The 23190-nt window shown below is 42.7% G+C and overlaps 1 protein-coding gene across 5 annotated transcripts in view; it reads left to right on the forward strand.

The window, feature by feature from the left end:
* SHLD1 (shieldin complex subunit 1) overlaps positions 1-23190 on the forward strand; it is a 78222-nt gene that overhangs the window by 38037 nt on the left and 16995 nt on the right. For all 5 annotated transcript variants that reach the window (XM_054820649.1, XM_054820647.1, XM_054820646.1 and 2 more), the window contains one exon: positions 109-278. In XM_054820649.1, coding sequence (XP_054676624.1) covers positions 116-278 — 163 coding nt within the window. In that variant the 5' untranslated portion in view covers positions 109-115. The remainder of the gene's footprint in view (positions 1-108; positions 279-23190) is intronic.

Here is a 23190-nt window from a genome sequence, read left to right on the forward strand (position 1 = left end):
TGTCTCAGCTCATAAAGCAGTGCAAAAGTGTCAGATTGTTTGTGTTGACTTCTGCTTGGATTTTTCACGCTCTAAAAACCCAGCTCAGTCACATTTGTATCTCTGCAGGGGGACCATGGAAGGAAAAGAGATGTCACCAAGTCATCACTTGGAGGAGAGCAACATATTGGACCTACCTTCTGTTTGTGACCTAGCAGAGCACTTTCTGCCTCCACACAGCTCTGAAAACAGTGAGGAGCTTTTACATTCTGTGGATACTTTTCCCTCTCCATTCACAGGTAACAGTTCCTGCCTCTCCACATGCTCTTTGTTTAGGCAGTGCGTTATTTAGGCAGTGCGTCATTTGACTGAGTAACAGCAGTCTGATAGTGGTGCATCTGCCTTCTCTTAAAACGTAGTTTACCAGAACTACAGTCTGTTCCAGCTTTACAGATACAGTGTGAACTGTGGGTCCATGAGACACAGGAGTTCAGAGGATACTATCAGCTGCTAATGTTTTAACAACACTGTTTCTTCATGTTCAGCATGTTCTCAGAGGAAGAGAGTTACTTGAACTAACCCACAGAGCAATCAATCCTCCAGGCATCAGTGGGAAATACTGTCTCAAATTACCACAGTCAGTAAGAAATGTTTTTAAAGTTTTCCTTATGTTCTTCATGTGCTCATCATGTATCTTCCACTCATGAACTCAGGATGTGGCCTCTGTAGCCCATTACTTTGAAATTGTAACAGTGAGTGCTTGTGCTAATGACATGAGTGTGATGAGAACTGCTTCAGTTCAGCTCTTGGGAGACAGCAGTTTCCTCACTTGAAGGAGAACCGATTCCTGCAGAAGTAACATTTTAGCTCAGCCACTACTGCAGAGTCTCAGGAGTAATGGTGTATCTGAGAAGATCAAAGGATAGCTGGCACATTCTGATTACTGCACCCCTCAGCCAGGTCAGTGTGAATGTATGGCAACAAGTGTGAAATCAAAATGCGCTGGCCCAGTGACACTTCTTGACATATATTCATACTGTCTGGGCTGAAGGTTGTAGTAATTATATTTGGGAGGAAAATAAAATCTGATCAGCAAATAATGTGTGGAGATGGTTTGTCAAGGCACCTGAGCAGGTGAAATGTCACTGATGACACTTCTGGTTGCTTTAGAGTCTTAAGTAGTGTAAACATAGAGTTTGGCTTCTCTTCTTCCTCTGGCACTGTGTGGTTTACTTTGGCCTAGTTCCAAGAAGTTGGCTTGGAATTAGTTATGTGAGTTTTTTCAGACAGAATTCCACTATTTTGCATGCTAAACAGGTAAACAGTGGGGTCTACCAAACTAATCCAGCTCTGTTGATGTTGACTACTTGCCTGCACAGTTGTCTTCACCTCTAATTGTGGAACATCCAGAACCGTAATGAAATCTGCAAACAGTAGATACCAATCCTTGCTTTGGTTTTCCTGTGCAGACCAGGAAGTCATGTCTTATGTTACTAATGATGCAAATCTTCTACTGTAACCTCTACTTCAAACCGTGATCCATATCATATTCCATGCTCCATATTGCATTAGAGGAATAGGGTATCTGGTTTGAGGTTTTGCTTTTATTTTTTGTGCATAAGTGGCAACCAGCACTACAAGGAATGTCTACTCAGATTTCACAAGCCTAGTGTTGCAGGTATGCAGAAATTCTGGGAGCCTGTGAGGCAGTTCCTGCAGTGTGTGTAGGGTGGCTTGTTTGCTCAAACATCATTTAGTGTGGCTCAGGGCAACGGGCCTTGATATGGGATGCACAGAACTGCATGACCACTCAGTAGTACTAAAACTGGTCTGAGGCATAGCGGCAGTGACGTAGGTGGAAGTAAAGATAGGCAGCTCTAAACTCAGATGACAGCATTGGGCAAGTAATTCACAGTGTATGTGCAGAATATGTAGCTAAAGCTCAGTACTGAGGTATGCGGACAGGCCAGGTCCTGCCTCCTTGCTGTCTCCAACACCCCTGGTGTCAGTGGGGATTCCAGGTGTGCTGAGGAGGGCAGATCAGGCCTATGAACCTTCTCCATCGCTTGTTTTAAAGACCTCTTACAACTAAAACCATTTTGCAATAACTATGGGATGCATACTGTGAAATGGTTCTTTACCCTGTGCTCCTGGTAGTGAAATAACCAAGTATCACATCGGACTCAGTTCATGCTTTGATTATTTCAGTTCCTTGCTCCTTATGACAGCATCAAACCAACATACATACTCACTTAAACTCTTTTTCTTTGAGGCAGCTTCAGCTTTCAAAGCCGTTGAGTTTGGTCGGTCTGACATAAGAGGCAGGAGGACAGTTTTGAAAACAGTCTGCCTGTGTCAGATGTTATTGAACAAGCAAGTTCTGTTGAATGTATCTTGGGAAAGGAAGCTCCTCTGCTTGTTTGTTTTCTCATGAGACATTGTAAACTGCTGCTGTGACACAGGATAAATTAGGAGAGCAGGAGTGGCTATAGCTTGCACCCCCACAGTATGACCGGAAGATTGCATCCTAGGGCAGGATGGATGATGAGTCTTCTCATCAAATTTGAAAGATTTTTATTAGGGATAAGGATCTTCCTTAATGATTCAAAAGCATTTCCATGTCTCTGGGAATGTAACAGCTTCCTTAGGAAAGAAGCAGACTGACAGGACAGGCTGTATTTTCTGACATGTCACATGAACTGGACTGAGACTGACTAAAATATCATGGCATCCCAGCCTCAGGAGTCAGAAATGGATATGGAAGTATTCCTAGTGCCTGAGTCACTTGTAATAGCTCTTAATAGTCTGGGGAGGCTCCATCACTTGTAATAGCAGAAGATAGTACCCATTAGCCATGAAAACAGGGCCTTATGAAAGCAGACATCCATAGGCAAGAAAAATGTACTCCTGTGGGAATACTGCTAAATGTGTAAGTTTTGTATAAATGAGGGTTTTTAAAATTTGTGTGGCACTGAGGGTTCTGCTCTTGCAGCAAACATGCATACTTTTAGCTTATTGTCATAGACAGCTTTTAGCTTATTGTCATAGAGGGTTCAAGTATTTAAGCAGTGATAGACTGAGAAAATGAAATTGGATCAGTGAACTTTTCAGTATGCTTCCTTTGTTTTTATTACCCCATACTGGAAAAGAATAATATAAAAAATTCATTGTTTATAGCGTTTCTAATCTGTATCACTCGATAGCATGATGCTGCAGCAGTACATTACTACTTCCTTTGGATTAAGAAAAGTTGCCAGCAAAAGTTCTTACTTGGCAGTGCTCGAGTGTGTGTGTGGAAGCCTTAAATTATTTGGAGTAATATTTGAAAGGCAGCTAATAAAGGTTGTTGACAATGTAATAAGTCACTGGTAATGTTCCTTTTTCTTGTAGGGCAGTGAACCAGGGCATACCAGGGACAGTGGAAACACAGTCTTTGCCTGGAAAAATAGCAGCCTAAGAAAGGGTTAGAGAATAGACTACAGATGTGGTGTAGGCAGGGTCCTGGGCTCTGCCCATGCTGCAGAGCTGGGTTTGCCAGCACAGCCCTGGAGTGATTCTACAATGCTTGGAGGCAGTGTTTGAGAGTTCAGCCATGGCACCGTGCTTGGGAGATTGTCTGTCTGAAGCATGGCGGAGTTCTGCCCCATCTGTCTGTGTGGCTGTCTCCTTGTTTGTCCTGTAGCTTCTTCCTTAATCACTTTTTCTTTGTAATGAAAAGTAGTAAAAAAGCTGTGTCCTTAGGAGAATGAATGGGTAGACAGGGTCATCCAGTGGAAGGGGAAGGTACATGGAAAATGTAGTGTCACAGGAACAGAGAAAATAGAGGGAGGATGACAGTAGGAAAGGAAGGATAATGCTGGAGAGATGGGGTCAAGGAAGACAGAGTTCACTGTGTGATTGGAGAGGCCTGTGTGTATCTAAAAGCTGGCTAGCTTTTTAAAAAAAAAAAATAATAAAACCGAGTTTGGGAGGATAGAGGTGTTCAACCTTTAGTTGCCTCTCCAAAAGCACTACTTCTGTTCCTGCAATTTGCTTCAGGTTTGAGCCCAGGCTTACCTTTGGTTATTTTCCATAGACTTCCCTGACCTCTCTAATGCAGTGAGAGTCCCATGCTGCCCCTGACTGTGCTTCTTATTCCTGCTCCATCCTTAGAGCTGGTACTCAGGTGGCCACGTGAGGAGTCAGCTCAGGGAATTGACCCAGCTTGCTGGGCAGACACGTGAATGTTTGTGTGGAGGAGATGGGGACTGCTGCTCTTGCTGGCAGCAGTACAAGTATATGCCAAGATACAGCAGCCTGCAACATGTCCTGTCTTTCATATGGGATTGCAGTGTTTCCAGAATGGTGGCTTCTGGAAAAAGTAATGTTAGAGTATTAATCGCTTTTCTGATGTGGGCACCCAGGCTATAGGTTCATTTTGGTAGACTGTGTTTTCTGTAGGCTTCCTTCAAAAATAGTCCTTTTGGAAGAAGTCGTGAGGGCTTGGGGGAAATGAAGCAGAACCATTTCACCAGACGCTCACTGGCTTCAGGCAAATTAGTCAGTCTGGGCTGCGGCACTGCTGCTGAAATTGCCACTCAAATCAAGAGGACACTTGATGACAAGATTATCCCAGTTTAAAAATAAAAGCCATTGTGATTTTTGGACTGTTCCAGTTGCTTTTTTGGTTTTCAGTCAACCAAGCATGTGTGTTAAACAAAGCAGAGATATCCAGCCTGTTAACACAGTGCTCAGTTCTGTAGGGAATTGCAATTTCTCTGAAAAAAATGCTACACATACCCAGTGAATTTACATGCTTAGTTTTGCAGTGAGTTGCTATATCTGTTGTTAGCAACTGAGGAGTCACATTAATGTTGGTGCATGTGTTCTGACTTGTCCTTAAATGGTCTCTCCTGTTTACCACTTCCACTTGCCTGTCAAGAGTTGCTTCATCTGTTTTGCAGAAGTGGGTTGTGTTTATTGAGGAAATCTGGCATGGTTTGTGCTTTTTTTGTAAGGCAGTTGTGCACAAGTGCCGACATAGAAGTTGAAAATGAAAGGAGCAGGCTGTACTTGTCATGTCAGCAGCAACCTTTCAGGGCTGGCACTTGTTGGGTGCTTGGAGATTCTGTGCAGCCCAGAACTCAGTGTAGAAATTGTAGCTCAGCCAGCCATGCTATCACTGCTATCAAAAGTTGCAGAATTTCCAAAATATGTTTTTGTCTGGCCATGCTAAAGACAACCTGAAGGCCTTTATATGTAGTCTCATTTAATAGGTCTATGTAACTTTGTAAATCCAAAACACGTGTGATATTTTAAATAACTTTCAGACTGAGCCAAAGCTGAGCTAAGAAGGACTTGTACTTGCACTTCTGGCTGCCGTGGTTAGGTGCAGAAACTTCTGATAGTCTCCCTTTACCAAGAAGATGTATTACCCTAAAAATTACTTTTTGGCTTGATGTGGGGGTGAAGGGAAGGGTGCTGTACAGAGGTGCTTTGTGCTGTTATGAAGTCTCCTTCGACTGCAGGAAGTTAACGTGCTCTCCCACTTGCAAATGCACTTCATTTTGAACTGTGATCTGAATCAACTGGTTTTTTAAGGCAGATGATCTGTGCATAACTGCCTTGGCCTTGATGAAGATCATGGCTCCTATTTTGAGAATTAGTGGATTTTTTTAATTGGTTTTGGTTTGTTTCCTGCTGCCCTCTAGTGAGCAAACTCTAGTGAGCAATGTTACCCGTTTCTGATGCCACCAGCCTTGCATGCTTGGAACTTAGAGGGCTGGTGATTTTTTTCTTTTTTTTTTCCTCCAGCTGGTGGTGGGGATGTATGTCACTGTACCCAGCTCAGACCTGTGTCGGTTTACTGCTGTTAAGAAATGATGCTAAACACTCCCCAAGGATGATGTGGGAGTACTTATCAGGAGTGTTGGCTGCTCATTTTTTACTGCATGAATCTTGTCATAAGGTGGTTAATGTTGCCTGTTGGTGAAGTATTTGGTTTTTGTCTGGGAATAGCCTTCCTACTTCTGCCTGTTACAGTTACAGCTGTGCTGATTTTGTTATAGAAATGAAGAGTCTTTCAAGCTTAGTTATATTATGCTTTTTGGGGGTGTAAGTAATTTTTTTTAGCCTTTCCAAAAGTTCTGGTTTTAGCAACTTTCTCTTTTATCCCTGATACTGGTATAAAAATCCAGTTATTTGTCAAGGCAGGTGATTTGTTTAGCTTATCAAAAGCAAAGAAGCACCTATTGTCAGGTGAATGTATTATTTTATTGATGAATTTTAACCAAGTACACTCTCAAATAAGATCAAAATATTAGATTTTTCTTAATACTGTAGTCTTCTCAAGAGGAAAGACAAGGTGGAATGTTTCAAATTTTGTATAGATGTTGTGATCCAGTGGGGCAGATGTTGAGTGGACTTGAATTTATACAGCTCTGCTGAAGTCACGGGCAGGCCCTTGGGTCGGGTAACTACATGGCTCTGGTGAGTTTAGCAGCATTAACTTTCCAAGCATCTCTTTGTGGCTCAGTTGTATTGAATATTGAATGAAGCTGCAAAGTGGAATTCATGCTACCTTACGTAAGAGGAATACAGGGAGACTGCACAACACAAAAAATAAAGCACTCTGCACCACCAAGTAGCTGAAGGTCTTGCATCTTTTGTAAATTAATTTTTCAGGAATGTGTTACATAAAGCATTCAGCCAAAAATCCTGGAAGAGAAAAAGGCAGTGCTTTATTCTTTGCACTCTGAGGAAGAAAACTAATCCTATTTTAAGGAGAATTAGAGCACTGTACTTATATCAGGGAAAAAAACTGAGATGTGACTTGCCTTTTAGACTTTAATGCCTCAGAGTACTTATATGTTCTGTGAAAATGAACAGTTTGTACTAAACCATTAATAATTAGAAATCAAGTCCAGAGGAAATGCTTCAGTAACAAAGACAAGGAGTTGCACGTATGCTCTGAAGTTGTCTGATGGGATTCTGTGATTCTGTGTGTAAAGGAGAGCTTGGGAGTTTGGCACTCAGAGGTGCCCAGGAACAACTGTGCAGTGCAACTGCGTGCTGTAGTCTAAGGTTTTCTATTGACTTGTTTGGACTTGCATCTTCTGCTCAGAGTGAGTTTTCTTCTGCTATCCATCTCATTTTTTTCCCAGAAAAAGAGGATTTGGTAAGTTCGCTCTCAGTAGGCATACTTTCAGCTGTATCCACCAATCTAATTACCAAGACTTTTAACATGGAAAGGAGCATAATGGGTGTTCTTCATGTTATTCCTGAATCCCTAAAAAGTGCTGGCATAGCGCAGAACTTGGAATTTTTATATTTGAAGGTGCCTTTGAGGGACCATCACTGTTGTTTCCTTGCATTCATTGTTCTTAATTGAGCATATAGGCTAATTAAACCCTTGTCAGCCTCCCTATGTGGGGGCAGAAAACAGAATGGGTTGATTTCCAATTTGGGATGCTTCTGTCAAACTTTAAACAATGAAGTGGTTTCTAAATGGTTCTAAATGTTATAAGTTTCTAAATATATCTAAGTGGTTCTAAATGTTGGCAGGAATTTTGTTTTCTCCATAAAGCCAGTCCTAAGCAGTTGCCTATCAAATTTGTAACTGGATGCTGTAGCCTTCTACTGAGAACTACTGCATGATTACTACAGAGCTGGGAGCTAGTGGCTCACCCCCAGCTGGTGGTTGCACTGTCTGCTGCTGGTCTGCTCTGTGATCCTGGACATGGCTCTTCACTGCTGTGGTCCCTATTTCTTCTACCTGCAGGCTCTGTGCATCTCACTCGCATGGTTGATGAGCTCCATGCGGCAGCAACCATGCTGTGCTCCATAGCTATCTGCCATACAGAGAACAGTGAAGTTTCTATTCATCTTCTGGGATAACAGAGCCCAGCAGCACCTTTTACTTGTCTGACCCAAGTGCAAAAGAACCTGTTGTTTTAAACTTTTGAAGTTTATTTAGTCCTTGTTTGGTCAGAGAAAGTGAAACAAGGTTCAGAGTAAGGAACAGTAAATACTCCCAATGGAACCATTAAGCCATGAATCAGAGAACACGTTCGTCCTGTTCACCATTGAGAACAAGACGTGTTTCTGAGGTAGTTCATAACTCTTTAGGTTATTTTGCATTTTAAATGTAAAGTCCATATGTTGTGAAGGTGATGCTGTCAACTACAGTGTTGCTGTAGTTTACTATGTGATCTAGAGCCTGAATACTGAGTTGTCAAATGTGCTTATACTTTGACGTGGTTTAGCCCCAGCCCGGCAGCTGAGTGCTGCGCACTGCTCGCTCACCCCTCCCCCAGCGGGATGGGAGGAGAATGGAAAAACAACAGCAAAGCCTCGAGGGTTGGGATAAGGGCAGTTTACTGGGACAGCAAGAGAGAGGGAAACAATCAACAATAGTACTGATAACAGATATTCGCAGTGGGTGATAAAAGAGAATAATTTACCAATCCAACGACCGACCGGATGCTCAACCCATCCGGGAGCCACGCTGGAGCCACGCCAAACCCGCCCCTGCCCGACTAGCCCCCTTTTATGGTGAGTGTGATGTCACATGGTATGGAATAGCCCCCGGCCAGCTTGGCTCACTTGTCCTGGCTCCTTGTGAAATTCACTCTATCCTTGCGAGAACCAGGACAAAGGCTTACTAACTGAATGTACGCTGCTGCATCCATTACATTGCTAAAAGATTTTTAGTGAGGCTTTTTCTTTCCTGTGTGCAAAAACGTGTTGGATTTTTTTTTTTCAGACACCATTCGCTTTGTGGAGGTGTCTCTTAAATGCTTCAGACTCCTCATTTGCAGATACTGAGCCACCTTGCCAGGAGACATGAGATTGACAAGGCCTCACATCCAATGAACTTTGGATTTAAGTGGTTTTTTCAGTTCTAATCAACACAATACAACAGGACACATCTCCAGAGAAGAAAATGCAGGACAGAGTAGTATGAGAATGCCCAAAGTGGGTCAGAGTGAAGATTGCTTGAGTGGTAATTTGTCTTCAGCAGCAGGTAACAGTGATATTTAAAGAGCAGTACAAACAGAAGTGATCCTGTCCATGCAAACCTTTAGCTTCCAGGACTTTTGGTTTAGGAGCCACAGATAGCGTACCACTGTCACTAGCTCCTGATGAATGGCCCTTCCAGGAATTTGTCTAACTGCTTTTGGACCTCTCTGTCTCTCTCAATGTGGGAGTGAGACTGTGGGGAACCACTGGCTTTGTTTTGCATCTTTTGCTTCCTTTGATCCCCTGAATCTCGTCATTTCCTGCAGGCTAAGAAACAGTGTGTGATCACTGCTGTTCCCTTCTCTGAGCCATTTGTGGTCTTGCAGCCATCTTACATGTTGTCCCTGTTGTAATTTCCAGATTAAAGAAACCTGGTGTATTTGATTTTTATCTTAAAAAAAAAAAAAAGGCCATTCCAAGACTTTAGCCAGCTTTAGACTATCCTTCTAGCTTGTCAGTAATCTTTTAGAGATGTGGGGACAAGAACCGTGCACGCTTCAATGTTTGTGACATGATTCAGAGCAGCATGTCCTTTCTTTTAGCTCTTTGTGCATAGTTTTGCTAGATTTTTTTCTTTCTCTCTCATCTCCCTGATTTGGTACCTGTATTGGAGGAAGGGAAGTCTTTCCTTGCTGGGCACTGAACTGTGACTGGGCTAGAACAGTGGTCTCAAAGGTCCTCTCCTGAAAGGTCTCTTACAACCTAATAATACATGTCTAGGATTCCTGCAGATAGGTCAAAGTTGTGTTTTGCTCTTTTCCTGGTCTTTTTCTCACTGCAGTCTGTTCACATGGTTTGTTCTCTTCTTTCCTTCCCTTATAATATTCCTTGCTTTTGTACTTTCACTGCTTTCTCTCCTATTTTGTGCTAAATTGTGGTAGTGTTTTTCCCCCTCCATATCTCCTTTGTCTGCACACGGCCACCTACCTGCTATGAATTCTGGGTAATGTGTTCCTTTTTATTCCAAAAAGTATACAGACCTTTCAGTTAATGGTCCTCAAAACAGCATGGAAATATTTACTCTGTCAGCCTGTAATTAAAGACTAGAAGTCCTAAATGCTATCCTCCCACCCTGTGCTGCGTCCTGAGTCTTCAACATGATCCCTAAATCAACTGTTATTGCTGGACATTTATTTCAGGAAACTTCATGGGTTTTATTGGCTTTACTTTCAAAATCCTGCTGGCACAGTTTTCAATAAAATGTTTGCTCTGCATCTGCCTTCGATGTTTGCGGGGCTTGTAGTCCTTGTATTTTCCATCATGGTTTTCCAGTCCTTCCTGGTTATAAGGCTCAAGGGTTTGGCTTAGACTTGAAATGGCAAAACTAAAATCTGAAGACAGTGTTTTAGTGATTTTAAAAGGTCAGACAGGCCTATGAGCGAGGTTCAGGAAAGTAAATGCTATGCTACTTTGGTATCTAGTGCAGGGATTTACTGAATGTTGAGCGAGGAGGGGAATCTGTCTATCTATGTGAAATGTCATGATAGCAAACCATTATTGGCATTTATTTCAAAAAGGAGGCTGCACAAAAGCTCATACCTGCTTTCAAGATGCCATATAGCTAATTTCATTATTATAACAAATGGATTTGTAGCTTTTCTTAAAGCTCCATCTACTGGAGATGACTGAACTGTGAATGCTTTACACTAATGACAGCAGTCTGGCTGTTAGCTATAGAATATCATAAAGCTCTAAAAAGTACACAGATGGTATATACAAAAATACGTATCTGTTTTAGATCTCATTAATCTTTTACCAGTCCTCTGGTGTGAGAGGGGACCTGGTTCATTTGCTGGCAATACCAGCCACACTATCAGCACACATCAATGCCAGACAGAGGGCCCCACAATAGGTACGTAGAGCTGTGTCTGCCCACCAGTAGGACTGGGGTCTTTTAATCTTGCCTTGCCGTGTGGCTGTGGTGTAAGATTCCTTGTGGGCCATTTCTTCCTTATCTTTATTTAAACTGTCATTCCAACCCCGGCTTTTATTTCTTTCATCATAGCTATCAGTGTTTGTCCATTGCTGTGACATAATCTAATTCAGACTGCAGTAATGTCATTATGGCAATTGTTCCTAAGGTGGCTGTGAGGCAATTTTGTACATACTTAGCCAATGCTGTTTTATCTTACCAGGCCAGTTAGTGAGCGTTAGCTGTTTAAGAAAGAAGGAATTAAATCCTGTAAATAAATGACAGAGGACAACACTTTGTTCAATTCTTTATGAATCATTTTCCATCCTCTGAAGTGCAGATGTGGACTCCTTTGAGATGGAAAATTGTAGATTGGGAACAGAAACTATTCAAGTATGTATTTTACAGAGGAATGATAGACAAGTTTAGACTCTATAAAGCCTGTGCCTTTCAGCCATCATTTGTAACCACTGTGATGCCATTAAATATTACGCAGACAAATAAGAATTTCTAACGTAGTACAAGAAGACCTCAAGAATTCTTACTGACCAAGATACAGACTGATACCAGGTCGGGATGGGGGTGTCTTTGGGTAGCCAGATGCTACTGGCTCTGTAAAGTTGCAAAATAGTGTAGACATGGCTGAAAAGCTGATCCTTGCTCTGGATTCCTCCTTAATGGGTGCTTTCCCAGGCTTCCCTGTTCTGTAAATAGGTTTTATCGCATACGTAATACGAAGTTTCTTCTATGCTTGAAGCTTTCTTTTGTAGCCCTACTCAGCTTTTTCAAAAACATTAGCTCTGTTCCTCACCCCTCAGAGTCATCAGTGGAAGCGGATCTGTCCTGGAGCAACTGAATGCCAGATGTTGGCAGTCAACTGATGCTGCTGGAAGGAGCAGAGTGTTTACTGAAGTTAATAGTCCACTGCAAAACAAAGGTCCACTCGAGATGCCTGCCTTTACTACACTGAGCTCCCATCTGAAACAAATTTGTCTATAAATTTTTAGTCGGGCTCCAGAATCTTCAGGGAAAGACTGCGTTAACAGGTCTGTACAGCATCTGATGTGTCTCTGGGTAGCCAGCATGGAAGCCATGGCCTAGGACGATATTTCAGCAAGTAAATATCATTTCTTGTCTAGTCCTTCAAGACCATGACTCCAAAATGCACTAATGCCCATGATACCAGTTTCACACACTGGTGTTGGTGTTCTTCCACGCTTCTGTGTATGACTGCGAGGAATTTACTGAATGCTCCACAGCAGTGGAGTCTGGCCTGCAACTACATGAGCCTCTGGCTTGTCACAGCAGGGAGATGGGGGTTAGAGATTCTTATTTTCCTGTGACAGTTATTTTAGTGCAAAGGTGTAGTATGAATTCTTCAAGTTCCATTAGATTTTTATAAAAGAGATAAATGCCTTGTTTTGACTCATCGGCTCGGTCTTGCCCAGGGACTGTTTTTACCACCTGCTTCTCACTCAGGTGCTGGCTTTGAGCAAGCAGTGGGAGCCATTTCCTTCACATGATTAGAATTGAAAGCACAGGCTGCTCTTGCAGAGATCCTCATCTGCTTCATTGCCCGTCTCCATTTCCTTCAGCAATATTGTGGCTCTGTGCAAGGGTGCTGAAGTGCCAGTAGAAAGAATATAAGTTGAATGAAAGTGGAGGATTCAAGAAAGGGAAAGAGGAAATTAAAGTGCCTGTGAGGTTGAGGGAGAGGCCAGGAAGCCTATGCAGAATGGGTTTTGTTGTTTAATCTCTAGCTAATAGGTGTTGATTCATTTTGTCACTACTTCAAAGCTGAGGAGCTCTAGCAACAATCACAGATGTAATTGTGGGGCTGGAAGGGTATGGAAAGGCAGATAGCAATGGCAGTGAAGGAGAGAATATTTTACATGTGTGTGGGAGCTGGGCAGCATCCTGCCTTTACCCGCCACTTTGGGTTACCATTTTAACTGCAGTACATTTCCTCTTTTTCAGACAAGTTACGTTTTTATGTGCTGAATTCCTACATAACCCTCTATAGCTGTACTTCTTAACATTGAGAAGTGACTATGAATCAGTGTTTCATGTTATTTGGATCCAGGTATCCAAAAAGTGTTTCACCAAGCAAAGTGCAGATGGCTGGGAGAATGTCCTCTGCTTTCCCGATGCAGCAGTGAGTTTGGGTGCCACTTGTTTGCAGCAGAAGGACGCAATCATCATTTTTTCTGCCAGACTTCTTTGCAGAGTCGGGAGGAACGCTGTGCTGCAGGGAGACAGACTTTCCTTCTCTGCTGTGTTGTTACCCAACTTTGAGAATCTCTCTTCAGAGGCCCATAGGAGAGGATTTCATAGTGACCCCTCTTTACAACAGCAAAGCTTTTACAGGATTTTCCCATGATCTGATGTACAGAGGTTGTGATACCTGAGAGCAGGTCCTGGAGATGAATGCATCCAGGTCCGCTCTTGTGCTGGATTGGGAGGTGCCTCCTCCCCACAGCAGATTGAATGTCCGGTTCCATTCATCTCTTCTTTCTGATGTGAAATCCAGCAAGTGCTCCCACCCCTTTTGCAATGCTGTGGGCCAGTAAAAGTTAGGTTGAGTTTTACATGCTGATAAATGGCTAAACAAAGATAATATGAACCAGATTTCAGTTAATGTCTGAGCAGTGAGTGCTCTGTGTTTGAAACGCTGAGAGGCAAAGAAAGAAGTTCACTTTACTACTGTGGAGAAAAAGATTTGGTTTTCTTTAAATAACAAAACAAACACACGCACCCCCCACCTCTAGGATGTATTTTTAGCTTTAAAATCATGCAAGAAGTTTGCATGAAAAGATTCACACACGTGAGAGTTACATGAGAGGCAAAGACCACAGAGGAGAATGCGAACACAGAGGCATTGGACTATAGCTCCTGTAGACCCTGCTGTAGAGTGTCCAGGTTAGACTTGTCCCATTTTCAGTTCTGCTTTTAAGGAAGAGAAGCATCTTTCGTTGGAAACAACTTCAGTGATACTCCATTTTTCCTTAACAGCTGGAGAGGAATAGCTACAAAGCAATCATGAGTCCTGTAATCCAGAGTATGCGGTTTTATAATAAAGTGCTGCAATAATACAGTAATAGCAGCTGTGAAACACTGTAGTGTTTCCAGTCACTTTGGAGTGGAAGAATTGCTGTACAGCTGAAACATCTCCACAAAGTACTTTTTTTTTTTCTTGAAGAAAAATGAAAATGCATGCCATGAATCCTTAAGTAATTGAATAACTGGGGAAAGCTATATAAGAGTGTGACTGTTCCTGTTACCTGGACACTTGTTCATGGCATCTTTTCATTAACGTTAGGTTCTTTTGTGTGGGGGTCTCAAGATGTTGGTTCCTTTCTTGTATAATAAAGCTGCTCTTTGCAGCTTGGTATTATGGTCTTGTTGTAGTGCAGATACTGCAAAAATGACCCAAGACGTATATATCTGTGTTGAGCAACCAGCAAGTGGTAAAACATGAAATGCCTGTGATAACCTTGTTATGTAAAACCAGCATTACACTTCCCTGCTGTCTGCATAGTGTGCCTTGGTGTCTCAGTTTGTCAGCTGCATCACTTGTGTGTGGGTGGTGAAGATCTGTGAAAATGGCTTAAAATCCCAATTTAAATCATGAAGGATGTCTGGCTAGTACAGAACAATGAAAAAGGGCAAATTGGCTTGGAAAGCCATGCTGAGGCCATCCTGTGCCAGCCCAACAGGATTTCTTTCATAGCATAACACTATGTGGGTCACCCACGTTAGCATGGGCATTTGGGAAAGCGGTGTAGCTGCATTGGTCTGAAATGCAGCTGTACCAAAGGCAGGGAACCCCGGTAATGATGCTGTGGAGCTGCCAGTAAACTCTGAGCTTCACATGTTTAATCAGATGCTCCAGGCATGTCACCTCCAGTCTAGTTGTGTTTGTAGTTTAGATACTGTGGTGATATAACACATAAATAAGAAATGTGACTCCTCAAGTCTCTTTAAAAACTCTTGTTTCCACGTTTGTTCTCTTACATATGCTGTTTTGCTGGCAGCGGCTTTCATTTCTGCTTGATTTTCTGAAGAGTATACCTGTGGTGGGTGCACGTCTCACCTGCCCTGCACCCAGCCTTGCTGCTCGTGTTGGAAAGCTTTGCATTCTGGTGCAGTTCACAGAAAGACAGCAGTTGGCATCATGCCACATGTTGGAGTATGTTTGTACGTGAGCCTTCCTCCCACTCGAACAGTGCTCTTATGTAATTCATCATAGTTGCTGCTGAGATAGCAAACAGCCCCCTGGAGTTGCATAAATAAATAATCAGAGAATGTTCTTTTATTACCAATTTACAGGGATAGCTTATGTAAGCAATATGTGCCAGAACACTGTGTGCTGAAATACCAGTATCTCTTGAGAGTGTCTGAATGTCACTGAGATAAGGTATATGAGCCTGTATGAAGTACCTGCATGGCCTAAGCAGTGAACTTGTACAGTAGCGAAGGATGTTTCTTCATTAGACTATTAGTGAGTTTTTTACTCTTAAGTACTGTTACTTGAAAATAAATCCTTGGATAATCTGCCCAAAAGCAGAACCAGGAGGGTGTTGTTGGAATAGAGAAGCAGGCAGTGCGGAGTTGGAGAAGGGGACAAACTTTTTTTTTGGTCCACAGCTTAGGTTATATTTATACATGGGTAAATTTTACAGTGGTATTTTACTTTGTCAATGGATAACCCATGGATAGCATACATCAAAAATATGGCAACTTGTATGGACCTAAGGAATACTCACCCTCACTATGCTGACCTGGTGCCTGGCCCCAAGTCCTTCTGTACTGTTCATAATACAAACTTATTCTGAATTTAATGATTTAAGTAGTTATGGTCTATAAAGATTGCAGAGAAATATATCACCTTTACTCCTGGTCATGGTGTGGCACAAGTGGGATGGATCTGTTTCGTGATATCTTACAATTCAGTAGCAATTTCTTGAAAGGGTGAACTTTCTGTTAAAGTGCTGAATTAAAGCTGAACCTGATTTACAGAGCTACCATCTGCAATCCCAGCTGAATTTAACATTGCTCTACATTGCTTCTTCTCTGGATGTCTAATGAGGTTATTCCCAGGTTAAGTTTTCCCCTGATGGAGTTTTAATTAAAAAATAATGAAGGCAACAGAAGATGCAAAATAAAATAACTTGAGAAAATCCATTTCATGCTGCACCAGTGCTTTGTGGTAGGATGTTTGTTATTGCTGCTAATTATTATTTTATATGAGGCACTTGTCTAATAGCATGCATGCACATGTGAATAATCTGCAGAGCCTGTGGCAGCATTCTAGAAGTGAAGTTAGCTCCAGTGGTTGAGTCACTGAGTTTGTGCCAGTGGGTTTCGTTTCTATGTTAGATTGAATGTGAGGAAACAATAGTATTCTTCAGCCCAACAATCTTGGAATATAAAGGGAAATAGTTTTGCATTGTTAAGAAATCATGTATTGCTGTTAGCCCTCAACAGTCTGATGATTGTTAATGGTGACAGTGATTTATTCCTGATGAGGATAGCTCTGAATTTTCTTAAGAGAAAGAAGAGGAATCATTCCTTTGCAGAGGATGAATAAAAAAATTAGTTTGAAAGTTGGATCTAATATTCGGAATGTAAGCGTCATACTCTATTATTAGCAACTGTGAAATGCGTACCCACCAGGTTAAAACATGTGGAGAAAGAGGGCAAACGTGCGTTGTTGGCAAATGTGATTCTTCACGCAGAAAACAAAATGCTGGTTTTGCCTGTGCTCTTGCTGCACACATGCACACAATATTCAGTCACTTAAATTCTTGATGACTTCTCTTGCATTAACAATACCTGGCAATGAAATATCTGTAGATGAACCTTTGTGTTCAATTACGGATCAGTCAGCTGCTATCTCTACAGCATGATGAACAGAATGAAATTATATAAAATGTAATGGTATCTTTGAGACAATAATCCACCTTTTAGAAGTGCATGTGGCTGGTTTTAATACTTCAGACTAGTAACCTGCTTCATTACATCCTTAGTTTGCCAAAATCTTCCTCCCTGTAGCACAGAACAAAACCACTGCACTGTTTCTAGATTTCAATTTCTGACTGCATTTGTGTGGAAGTATTGCAGTCTGTGCTTTTTGGAAGCATAGCAATGGTTTTCTCCTTCCTGATCATCCTATTAAGAAAACAAACAAACAAACCAGTCTAAGAGTAAGATGATTTCAGAAAGAAGTCCTTTTGAAAGGATCTGGCAGGAGTCTCTGCTGCCAGTTCGCCTTTTCTCAGTTGTCCACTAAAACCAGAATTTGCTTTTCCCAACTAGTACTAAATGAATGTGTAGTTGTCAAACTTAGCCAAATTGTCTGTGCAGCTAAGCCATGGAAAGGAATGCAGTATTACAGAGCTGTACTGCTGCAAGTAGGGGCAAATTTGGCCTCCTTAGAAAGCTTGGTTTGGTTCAGCAGTCTTAGTGAAGGGATTTACTCTGAATCTTCCAAGATTTTGAAGACCTGCCAGGCAATAGCTGGGCCCTCCCTTCTTGCCTCTCAAACAGACCTCCCTAGCTTTTCTCAGACAGCAAGTTATTGGCTTGTTGCAGGAATCTAGTTTCCTCCCTTGATTATTGCGTGAGAAAGTAGTCAGGCTTCACTGCTGTTTTGGAAGCTGTTACATCTCATCATGTGTCTGGCGTTTTACTTTTGCAAGACGCTGTTTATTGCTAATTTTAAAACAGTTGTTTCTGCTGCTGAGGAACCAATATGTTTCTATGGATTTTACCTCTCTTCTGGACACCCTAATATCCCTAATTGCTCTTGCTTTAGTGACTAATGAACAGAAATGGCCTGTTGCTTGAAACTTAAGTGGAGAGTTTGGATATGTATCTGCATATCCCTGTGCCTTGGCTCCAATATTGCGTTTCCACCTGTGATGAAAGGAGGGAGTAAGCAATGAAGCAGAAGCAGAGCCCATCTTCTTCAGGGGTGCAGGGACCAGACAAGGACTCGAGCTTTGGGTGAACAGGCACCTCAGTGTTCTGCTTGAACAGCTTCCTGCTGCATATAGTACCTGCCAGGCTTTCCCTCTCTGCGCCTTTCCTGCCTGCAGAAAGAGAAGTAACGCTGCTGGAATAAACACTGTAGGGACTATAGAGTGTATGTCATTGGAAATATGAATATATCAACTGTCAACTCAATACTCCAGATAGCTACCAGATAGCTACCTACCTAGAACACTTTACTTGGAGTCCAGTTATTGAGGAATAATGCACCTGGAAGAGCATATTGTCCTTACCTGTGGCAGGTGTCAGCAAGCCTTTGCTTTGATAGTAAGGCTGTGACAGTGAGAGGAACCAAAATGGGAAAGAAGATGGTGTGCCAAGTAGCACCCTTTGGTCTCTGCTTCCCCTTCTCATGGTTGGATCATGACCATGGGTCTGGGTGCTGCTTGGTCTTGCCAGATAGGTTGTTACTATTACTACATGTTATCACAGAACATAACTGATTAGGCAAGAGCTAAACTACTGATGGAACTTAAATAGTATCTAGAACTAGGGCTGGTTGGTGATAACTCACTAAAATTTTAATATAGTTGTCCTTGCCTCTTCTTGCTGCTGTTAGTAACCTGGAGAAGAGGCTAATGTTCTCAGTTCTGCATCTGTTAGAACATCATCTCCATGACTATGTTGATTTGACTTGTTTTGTTCTTTTCTATAACACTTTGCCCAAAACCATCTTTGCTTTCCCTCTGGGAGTGTTTGCAGGAACGTCTCTGGTTTCATTAATGTTCATGCGAATATTCCCTAAAGCTCAGTGCGGTCTTTGAAAAATACAACTGTCCCAAATGTTCATTGGTGCACGTTAAGTCCTGCTTAAAGGCAAAAAAACTAAGACAAAGGAGATACAATAAACCATCTGTTGTACCTTAGCTATACCTTGATACAAAGAGCACTCTTGGGTCTGGATGACATACAGCATGTGACACCCAGCAGAGCATGTGCATTCAAAGGAGAGCGCAGAAGCAAGTGCTGATCCGTTTGTTTTGTACAGTGTCTTGGTCTGTGGATGGCTACTGAAATGATACTGCTCAATACCCATTAGAGAAGGCTTGACATGGATGGTATAGTGCCTAGGAGATTACTAGGTTTCTCAGAAGCAGCCATTAACTCATTTGGTGGTCACACACAGCTAATGGTTTTGTTTGTCAAAACTGTGGAAATCTGCCTTGAGCCTTGGACCTTTAAAATAGGTTTGAAAAATACTTCAGATTTTTATGCAGGTTGATTGACAGACGCTATATTGGTAATATTGATAAGCTGCTGGCCTGAGACAGGAGAAAGAGTGATGCAGGTTTTTTTCCCATGTACTGATTAAATAGCTCTTTGCCTTAAATTTAGTTGAACTCCTCATGACTGTATCAAGAATGAACGTGGATGTTTTTGGCTAAAAGTATCTTTGGGAACGCTGTCCAAAGAAGGATTCCTCTGCTTCTCTAGAGACTCCAGTTGTAATTCTTCCCACTAAGGTTTTTTTCTTCATAGTCAGCTCTTGTGGTGACCCTATGACTAGTTCCTTGGCTGGTAGCTGGTGTACTCCCCACACCTTAGGCTTTGAGTTGCTTGTGGGTCTGCCCGGCGTCAAAGCCAGCCAAATAACCCTGAGCTGGAGTGTGGTGATTTTGGTTGGGTGGTTTTTTGGGGGTTTGTTGGGGGTTTTTTTAGGGAAATTAAACTCTCTCTTCAGCTAGGGAGCTTTCATTAGACTTAGTCTGTAGCATGTGCCTGTAGCATCAGGAAATCCTGATGCTGGCCTGTAATTGAATTTTGCATTCTGTCTGAGCAAAGTTAATCTCAAAACCTGAAATCTAAGGGAAAAAATAATTTGTGCAGATGGTCTTCATAAAACAAAGGCAGATTAAATCTGGAACTGTCACAGAATTGCTTTTACAGACGCATCTGCTGCAAAATAACTACCTTTCTTGAGCCCAGTAAGTTAATTAGTACCTTTTGTTTGTGTCTGCAGTGAAAACAATTAAAAGCTCATCTCCTATTTTTTAGGTAAACTTACAGATTCTCTGATTTTTAAGGGTAATTAGATTTATGTTGATGTGTATCACAGTCCAAAGTCTTCCTGTTGGACAATTAGCTGTCTATAATATAATTTACCTGTAGCCAGGATGTAATTTCTTTTCAATCACCTTTTTTCCCTTGGGTTGTTTTTTGTTAAAGAGTACAAAATCCTTTTGTCTCCTTGCACGTAAATTGCATTTAAAAAGCTTAGGGCTTTTTGTATAAACATAAGAATTGTCATTATTTGCACTTATTTCAGATTTTCTTTAAATTCATGTCCTGCAACAGGAGGGAAAATTCTATAATATAGTTGAGAAATTAAACACTGCTACTACCTTGGTTGTAATCTATGAAAAATCTGTGTTGGGAGTCTGATCTCTCAAGCACAGTGAGACACTTGTGCAGTGTGCAAGTGCATGCGGGTAGATGGGACCCCACTGAGATAGGCAGTGGATATTAGAAAGCAGATACTGATGGTGGCACCTAATTCCTAGAAGCACATCTGAAATTCCCAGCGGACTTCCTCTGTGGGATTTCCAACAGAGATTTTCCTTGGTTTGATTTGCCAGGTCCATCAGTATGGCTCAGTATCACGCTGTGGTTTCCCAGGGGGATAAATCCCACCCCTCCATGCTGAAATGACTTGTGCAGGGTGGACAGTGGCAGACCTGGAGAGAGCACCACTTCCCTTGTGGTCCAGAGCAGCAGAGCCTGCTTCTTCCCTCCTGGGATCACAGCTGCCAGGGAGGGCACAGACGGTGCTGTGGTGAACCTATTTTCTGCTCCTAAGGCTTCCCTGGAGCCTGGACCAGGTGAGCATCACACCTCATGTGCATGCACTGTTTTAACCATGGGAACACTCGTCATGCAGTTGACCACACAGTGTGAACACTGTGACAAAGAGTGAGGCTTTGAAAGGAGGCAGCATGGGCTGATGGCATCATTTCTGCCATGCCTGTCTGCAAGGAAGCAAACATCTTATGTCTGTCTTCCTGCTTTGCACAATCCCTGCTCCTCCATGGCAAACCACTGCTTTGCTGTCCTCAGATTGACTCTATGCTCCCTGTAGTGTCACTGTTTTGTTGATCAGGAGCATATTTAAACAACTTTTCCTGTGCCTCCTTTTGCTCATGGCTTGGCAGAAGGATAAATGAGTATTCATTGTTGCACTGGACATTAAAAAAAAAAAAGGAAAAAGAAAAATAACCCAAGATCTTTTAAACTCTATAGTACATGGCAGTGATGATGCAGTTGTATTTAAAAAGAATAGGATCACAGCCCATGATTAACCTTGCATGTCTTTTTCAGGCTGGCTTCACTTCATTAGCTCTTTGTGCTCTGCTTGTGCTTATATGTTGGCAGTAGATCACAAGCGCTTCTGTCACTAAAATGCACCTATTGTCTCCACCTCTGATTGAATACCTTAATCTCTGAAATCTTTCAAGTTTTTGCTGCAGCAGTCTGGCCTCTTTATTTTTTTATTATAAAAAATGAGTGGCGGTTGCTGGGGGGGGGTACTAAGGGCACAACTGAGCCTCTGTGCAGATAGACAGGTATTTGTTTTATTTTAATTCTCAGTGACCTGTATTTTATCCTGATTCAACTGCTTGCACAAACGCGCCAGCCTTTTTGTGCCCTTAATGCATTAAACATTTTTCCAGCTAAAGGAAGCGTTAGATATATCTTCTGTTGTCTTAAGAGTCACAATTAACCTTCAGCAGTGAATGTGACCAAGAGAAAGTGGAAGAATGTGAAAGTGGAAAGTGGATTTGTTTGTAGAGTGGAGGAAATGAAGGCCTCTAGCACCGTGATTGTAGAGGTTTTAAAACTTCAGAGCTGAGGATCCCATGAACGTCAATTTTGTTTTCTGACAGCTAGTCCTGACTTAATTTAATTAGCGGGAAATGTGCCTACCCACCTTATTAATAATGTTCGTGTCCCAGTCATTCCTGGATATAAGCATTTTCTGGTATGCTCTTATACCTGTAGCTATACTTCTTTAAGAGGCACGTGTCTCTACTCTCTGCAGAAGTGTCCTCCCTTATAAGGGCACTGAGGCTTTGGGGATGACTTACGAAAAATCAACCTGAGAAAATTAAAGAGATTAAGGAAGCAGGTTGTCAAGGTAGTGGAATACAAATTAATTACTGAAGTCTTTGGATTCCTCATGTTGTCCACACTTGATCTAAAAAAACCTATTAAGTAGCTTTCGAAGACCAATCCCACAACTTGAGCTGAAAGTGTTCACTGAAGTCTTTGTTTCAGAATTCCCTGCTGTGGTGGGTTGAGCCTGGCTGGGGGCCAGGTGCCCACCAGAGCCACTCTCTCACTCCCCTCATTCACTAAACAGGGGAGAAAAGGCATAACGAAATGCTTGTAGGTCGAGATAAGGACAGGGAGAGATCACTCACTAATTGTTGTCACGAGCAAAACAGACCGAACTTAGAGAGGGAATTCATCTGATTTATTACTAGGCAAAACAGAGTAGAGGAATGAGAAAATAAAATCAACTCTTAAAACACCTCCCCCCACCCCTCCCATCTTCCCGGGCTCAACTTCACTCCCGGCTTCAACCTTCCCCCCCCTCAGCGGCACAGGGGGACGGGGAGTGGGGGTTACGGTCAGTTCATCTCACGGTGTTTCTGCCGCTTCTTCATCCTCAGGGGGAGGACTCCTCTCATCGTTCCCCTGCTCCAGCATGGAGTCCCTCTCACGGGGTGCAGACCTTCAGGAGCAAACTGCTCCAGCGTGGGGTCCCCCACGGGGTCACAAGTTCTGCCAGCAAACCTGCCCTGGCGTGGGCTCCCCTCTTCATGGGTCCACCGGTCCAGCCAGGAACTTGCTCCAGCGTGGGCTTCCCACGGGCCGCAGCCTCCTTCAGGTGCCTCCACCTGCTCCGGCGTGGGGTCCTCCACGGGCTGCAGGTGGAATCGCTACACCCCCTCATCCTTCCTCCATGGGCTGCAGGGGGACAGCCTGCTTCACCATGGTCTTCACCATGGGCTGCAGGGGGGATCTCCGCTCCGGCGCCTGGAGCTCCTCCTCCCCCTCCTTCTGCACTGACCTTGGTGTCTGCAGAGTTTCTTACACCTTCTCACTCCTCTCTCTGGCTGCAAAAGCTCTCTCTCTCTAAGTGTTTTTCTTCTTCTTAAATATGTTATCACAGAGGTGCTGATTGGCTTCGCCTTGGCCAGTGGCGGGCCCGTCTTAGAGCCGGCTGGCATTGGCTCTGTCAGACA

This window comes from Grus americana, chromosome 3 (assembly GCF_028858705.1).
Source record: "Grus americana isolate bGruAme1 chromosome 3, bGruAme1.mat, whole genome shotgun sequence".
Lineage (NCBI taxonomy): Eukaryota > Metazoa > Chordata > Aves > Gruiformes > Gruidae > Grus > Grus americana.